The sequence below is a fragment of the Eimeria mitis genome, genomic scaffold (assembly GCF_000499745.2).
Source record: "Eimeria mitis Houghton genomic scaffold, Emh_scaff1741, whole genome shotgun sequence".
NCBI lineage: Eukaryota > Apicomplexa > Conoidasida > Eucoccidiorida > Eimeriidae > Eimeria > Eimeria mitis.
Window position 1 is genome coordinate 664 of NW_013570058.1, and position 6,247 is coordinate 6,910.

Genomic DNA, 6,247 nt, shown 5'->3' on the forward strand with positions numbered 1-6,247 from the left:
GGGAAATGGGGGCTGCTGCCGCAGAACCAGCAGCAGCAGCAAGACCTCAGCAGCAGCAGCAGCAGCAGCAGCAGCAGCAGGGGAAAGGCCGCAGAGTTCGTTTTCAGAAGAATGACCCAAACAACTTCACCTTTAAGCTGCTGCCTGTGTCGCAGCAGCAGCTGCGGCAGCAAGCAGCAGCAGCAGCAGCAGCAGCAGCAGAACAGAGGCCTCGCATGCAGCTGCAGCGGATTATACCCCCCAATGCTAGAAATAAGGTAAACCGTTGCTGCACATGCTGCTACTCCTGCTGCACCTGCTGCTGCTGCTGCTGCTTAAGCAGTTGCTGCTGCTGCTGTTGCTCCAGCATTTGCTGCTGCTGCTGCTGCAGCACTTGCTGCTGCAGCATTTGCTGCTGCAGCTGGCTCTGGTTGCTGTCGTGGTGGGCTTGTGCAGTAGCTTAAAGAAGATTACGCAGATGCAGCTGCAGCAGCAACAGCAGCAGCAGCAGCAGCAGCAGCAGCAGCAGCAGCGGGAGCCGGCCGTCACTGTGCCGAGTCTCGAGGGTTTAGGGTTTAGGGTTTAGGGTTTGTGTTTTGTTTGCAGCCGCAGCAGCCTTTGCCTGAGTATCTGCAGCAGCAGCTGGAGCAGCTAGAACTAGAAGAGGAGACAGCGGTGAGGGTTTGTGTTTTTTTTGTCTCCTTTTTTGTTTTTATCTGTCTCTCTTTTTGTCTCTCTTTTTTTCTTTTGTTTGTTTGTTTTTTTAGGGTTTAGGGTTTGTCGTTTCTCTGTCTCCTCTTTTCTCCTTTTAGGGTTTACGCTCCGGGGACCTAAACCCCAAACCCTAAACCCCAAACCCTAAACCCTAAACCCCAAACCCTAAACCCCAAACCCCAAACCCTAAACCCTAAACCCTAGTTTATTTGTGTGTGTATTCTCTCAGCAACAACGGGGGAGACACATCGAGCCCGACTTGGTGAGCTCTGGCCCCTCTTTGCTGTCTCCTTTTTCTTTTTCTTTTCTGTCTCCTTTTTTTTCTGTCTCCTTTCTCTCTTCTTTTTTTTCCTTGTCTCCTTTTTCTTTTTCTTTTCTGTCCCCTTTCTCTCTTTCTTTTCTGTCTCCTTTCTCTCTTTCTTCTTTTTCTTCTCTGTCTCCTTTCTCTCTCTTTCTTTTCTGTCTCCTTTCCTTCTTTTCTGTCTCCTTTCTCTCTCTTTCTTTTCTGTCTCCTTTTCTCTCTCTGTCTCTTTTCTTCTCTTTCTCTATCTCCTTTCTCTCTTCCCTCTGTTTTTCTCTTTCTCTGTCTCCCTTCTTCTTTCTTCTCTTTCTCTGTCTCTTTTCTCTCTTTTTCCCTCTTCTCTTTCTCTGTCTCCTTTTTGTATCTGTTGTCTCTCTCTTTTCTTTGTCTGTCTCCTTTCCCTGTCTCCTTTATCTGTCTCCTCTGTCCTGCTCCTTTGTCTCTTCTGTCTCCTTTGTCTCCTCTCTCCTGTGTCTCTTCTGTCTCCTTTGTCTCTTCTGTCTCATTTGTCTCTTCTGTCTCCTTTGTCTCGTCTGTCTCCTTTCTCTGTATTATCCATCGCCTGTTGTGTTTGTCTTTGTCTTTTTCTGTCTCTCCTTTTGTCTCCTTTATCTGTCCCTGTCTCTGTCTCTGTTATAATTACTACTGTCTCCTTTTTTTCTGTCTCTGTCTCTGTTTCTCTATTTGTTCTTTCTCTCCCTCTCTCTCTCTCTCTCTCTCTCTCTCTCTCTCTCTCTCTCTCTTTTCTCCATCCTTTCNTCTCTCTCTCTCTCTCTCTCTCTCTCTCTCTCTCTCTCTCTCTCTCTCTCTCTCTCTTTTCTCCATCCTTTCCTTTGTTTATTTGTCTCTCTCTCTCCCTCTCCTTTTCATTTTTTTATTTCTTTTTTATTTATATATTTATTTATTTATTTATTTTTTTTATTTATTTTTTTGTGTGTACAGACAGGAGACTGTTACTTCCCTCAGGATGGATACGACTACTCCCAGCACCTCGTTGTAAGCAAACCATCTGTCTCCTTTTGTCTCCTTTTGCCTCCTTTTTTCTCCTTTTGTCTCCGTTTCTGTCTCCTTTTGTCTCCTTTTCTGTCTCCTTTTCTGTCTCCTTTTGCCTCCTTTTGTCTCTTCTTCTTTCTCCTTTTGTCCCCTTTTCTGTCTCCTTTTTTGTCTCTTTTTGTCTCTTCTTCTTTCTCCTTTTGTCTCCTTTTCTGTCTCCTTTTCTGTCTCCTTTTGTCTCCTTTCTGTTCCTTTTTGTCTCCTCTTGTCTTATTTTTGCCTACTTTTGTCTCATTGTGTCTCCTCCTGTCTCCGTTTGTCTCCTTTTGTCACATTTCCTGTCTCTTTTTGTCTCCTTTTGTCCCCTCGTGTCTCCTCTTGTCTCCTCTTGTCTCCTTTCTGTCTCCTTTTGTCTCCTGTCTGTCTCCTTTTGTCCCTTTTCTGTCTCCTTTGTTTCTCTGTTTTTATCATTTCTGTCTCTTTTTTGTCTCCTCTCTCACTTGTGTCTCATTTTATATCTTTTCAGTCTCCTTCTGTCTCCTTTTTTTTTCTTGTCTCTCTTTTGTATCTTCTCTATCTGTTGCTGCTGTCTCTTTCTCTGTCTCTTTCTCTCCTGCTGCAGTATTTGTATGTGTTGCTGCTGTCTCTGTCTCTGTCTCTGTCTCTATCTCTATCTCTTTTGCTGCTGTGTCTGTCTGTGTTGCTGCTATCTCTATCTCTGTCTCTGTCTCTATTTGTATATGTTACTGCTGTCTCTGTCTCTGTCTCTGTTTCTTTATCTATCTTTTTTTTTTTNTTTTTTTTTTTCTTTCTCTCTGTCTCCGTTTGTTAGAGTCTGGGTGGTGGTGCCTTTATGGCTCACGAGGGCGGCAAGGAGACAATCGCCAGAGAGGAGAAAGCAGCGGAGACACTCATGCGAGCAGACAAAGAAGGAACGCTAAACCCTAAACCCTAAACCCTAAACCCTAAACCCTTAACTTTAAGTCCTTCTACATGTCTCTTGTAGGAGCAGCTGCGCCGGCTGCAGCATCAGCAGCAGCAAAAGCAGCAGCAGCACTACCACCACGAGCAGCACGAGCAACAGCAACAGCAACAGCAGCAGCAGCAGCAGCAGCAGCAGGGGTCAGCAGCTGCTGCGTGTGTGTGTCTCTCTGTCTCCTGCTGCAGCAAGCCAGGTTCTTGCTGCTATGGAGGCGACAGAAGCTTACGAGGAGATTGCTGACGACTTTGTTGCTTCAGCTCTCACTGACGCAGACGGCAAGCAATGGGTGCGTCTAGGGTTTAGGGTTTAGGGTTTAGGGTTTAGGGTTTAGGGTGGGGGGTTTCGCTCTCCAGCTGCGTCTCACCAGCCCGCAGGAGTGGTGCGGTGCTTGCACGCGTATATAGCTCCCCAGCTAGCTAGCTANTAGCTAGCTATGCGGTCCTCTGTGGGATACCTGTAGCTAGCTAGATAGCTAGCTGTGGAGCTAGCTAGATAGCTAGCTGTGTAGCTAGTGGTGTAGCTAGCTAGATAGCTAGCTAGATAGATAGCAAGCCATGTAGCTAGCTGCGCAGCTAGCTAGCGAGACATAGCAATCCATGTAGCTAGCTGTCTAGCTAGCTAGCTACATAAGTTTTGTGGTGTGGCTGTGTTGTCTCAGGCGCCAGACGAGAAAGAGTTGCTGTGGGGGTCGAGGCCGCCGCTGCTGCCGCCAGCAATAGGAGACAGGTTGTTTGGGGGGGGGAGAGAAGGAGACAGCGAGGAGACAGAAGAGAGCTGCTGCAGCTGCAGCTACAGCGAAGAAGAGGAGACAGCAGAGACACACAGAGGAGACACACGCGCCAGGCACCAGCAGCCAGAAGGCAGCGAAACGCAGGCGTACGTACACCCCAAACCCTAAACCCTAAACCCTAAAAAACTAGAACCCTAAACAAAAAAACAGAGAGAGAAAGACGTATGGGGATTGTGATAACTAGGGTTTAGGGTTTAGCACATATTTAGGGTTTAGGGTTTAGGACGGTTTAGGACGGATTAGGGTTTAGGGTCTAGGAGGGTTCAGGGTTTAAGAGGGTTTAGGGTTTAGGGTTTAGGGTTTGGCGTTTGTGTGTTTGTTGCAGGCAACGACTTGAGCAGCTGCTGGAGGAGTATAGAGAGGAATGCATCGGCGAGGTTTGTTTCTTTCTTTCTGTCTCTTATATCCTTAAACCCTAAACCCTAAACCCTAAACCCTAAAACCCTTGCTTGCTACGCGAGATGTTTTCTAAGGGTTTGCCACATTTACTTTGGCTGTATATTTAGGGTTTATGATTCAGGGTTTAGGGTTTAGAGTTTAGAGCTTAGGGTTTAGGGTTTCAGGGTTAGGGTTTAGGGTTTAGGGTTTAGGGTTTGGGGTGTATATGGTGTTTCAGCTGGACCCAGAAGAGGTAGAGGAGAGCGACTCGTTCTCTGCCTACGAAGACTGCTTCGATGACTTTCTTAGATCCCAAGAACGTAAACCCTAAACCCTAAACCCTAAACCCTAAACCCTAAACCCTAAACCCTAGTGTAGTGTGTGTGTAGTGTGTATGTGAGTTTGTTATATATATATATATATATATATATATATATATATATATATATATATATATATATATATATATATGCTTGTAGGCACTGCGGCTATGGAGACAGCTAAGCCAGCTGTCTCCTCTCGCCGGCGGCGCGGCAGCTGCTGCAGCGACAGCAGCAGCGGCAGCAGCACCAGCAGCAGCAGCAGCAACAGCAGCAGCAGCAGCAGCAACCGCAAAAATAAAGATGATGGATTTCGGCTCTGCGAAATTGGTGAGCTTCTTGCTGGGCAGCAGACAGACACAGAGACAGAAAAGGAGACAGAAAGAGACAGAGATAGAGAAAGAGAGACAGAAAGAGACAGAGGAGACAGAAAAGGAGACAGAAATAGACAGATATAGAGAAAGGGAGACAGAGAGAGACAGAGGAGACAGAGACAGAAAAGGAGACAGAAAGAGACAAAGATAGAGGAGACAGAAAGAGACAGAGATAGAGGAGACAGAAAGAGACAGAGGAGACAGATAGAGACAGAGGAGACAGAAGCAGAAAAGGAGACAGAAAGAGACAGAGATAGAGAAGGAGACTGAGACAGAGACAGAAAAGGAGACAGAAAGAGACAGAGACAGAAAAGGAGACAGAGAGAGGCAAAAATAGAGAAATGAGATAGATATAGAAAGAGACAGAAGAAGAGACAGAAAGAGAGAGAAAAAGAAAAGGAGACAGAAAGAGACAGAGATATAAAAAGGAGACAGAGACAGAAAGAGACAGAAACAGAAAAGGAGACAGAGGGAGAGATAGAAGCAGAAGGAGAGAGCGAGAGACAGAGAAAGGAGACAAAGGAGACAAACAGAGGAGACAAAAGAGACAGAGACAAAGAGAGACAGAAGAAGAGACACCAAGAAAGAGACAGAAACAAAAACAGAGACAGAGAAGAAAGAATACACACAGCTGATAAGCCTTCTTATGATCTAGGGTTTAGGGTCTAGGGTTTAGGGTTTAGGGTTTAGGGTTTAGGGTTTTGTTGCTGCAGACGATGAGCTGAGAGAGAAGACCCTGGCTCTGGCGCGGCTGCAGGAAGAAGAAGAAGCAAAAGGAGACACAAACACAATGCATGCATCCCCGGCGCTCCCTGCTCGCTCTCGCCCTACTTGGTGAGACGAGGGTTTAGGGTTTAGGGTTTAGGGTTTAGGGTTTAGGGTTTGGGGGCCGCGGGTTTGCGGTCGGTGAGGGGGTTGTACACAGAACCTAGGGTTTAGGGTTTAGGGTTTAGATTTTTCCTTTTGGCTTTAGGGTTTTCTTACGGCTTGTGGAGCTTAGGGTTTGTGTGTAGGGTTTAGGATTTAGGGTTTGCTTGTAGGGTTTAGGGTTTAGGGTTTAGGGTTTGTTCAGAAGGCCTAGGGTTTGTAGGGTTTATGGTTGGGTTGCCGGGACTAGCGTTTGTTGCTGTTTGCTTTCTAGGGTTTGGGTTCCTTCTGGGGGCTCTAGGGTTCAGGGTTTAGGGTTTAGGGTTTAGGGTTTATGGTTTAGGGTTTAGGGTTTAGGGTTTGTGGTTGCAGGGACGGAGAGACTATAATGAGCGCGAGGTCTGGGGTGTCTGTACAGCCCAAGGCAATCCTCATCGGCTCCTCTCGCGCCAGCAAGGTCTCTCTCACTCCTTTTCTAGCGTATGTTGCTGCTGCTGCTGCTGCTGCTGCTGCTGCTGCTGCTGCTGCTGCTGCTGCTGCTGCTGCTGC

The 6,247-nt window shown here is 46.8% G+C and overlaps 1 protein-coding gene across 1 annotated transcript in view; it reads left to right on the forward strand.

Annotated features, from left to right (window-relative positions):
- Positions 1-5: 5 nt before the first annotated feature.
- EMH_0042690 (uncharacterized protein) overlaps positions 6-6,247 on the forward strand; it is a gene marked incomplete at both ends in the record, with an annotated part of 6,350 nt that continues 108 nt past the window's right edge. The window contains 13 exons of the mRNA XM_013495766.1: positions 6-257; positions 371-529; positions 586-654; positions 923-955; positions 1,937-1,990; positions 2,994-3,109; positions 3,159-3,255; positions 3,628-3,845; positions 4,085-4,136; positions 4,376-4,457; positions 4,617-4,787; positions 5,545-5,665; positions 6,071-6,178. Coding sequence (XP_013351220.1) covers positions 6-257; positions 371-529; positions 586-654; positions 923-955; positions 1,937-1,990; positions 2,994-3,109; positions 3,159-3,255; positions 3,628-3,845; positions 4,085-4,136; positions 4,376-4,457; positions 4,617-4,787; positions 5,545-5,665; positions 6,071-6,178 — 1,532 coding nt within the window. The remainder of the gene's footprint in view (positions 258-370; positions 530-585; positions 655-922; positions 956-1,936; positions 1,991-2,993; positions 3,110-3,158; positions 3,256-3,627; positions 3,846-4,084; positions 4,137-4,375; positions 4,458-4,616; positions 4,788-5,544; positions 5,666-6,070; positions 6,179-6,247) is intronic.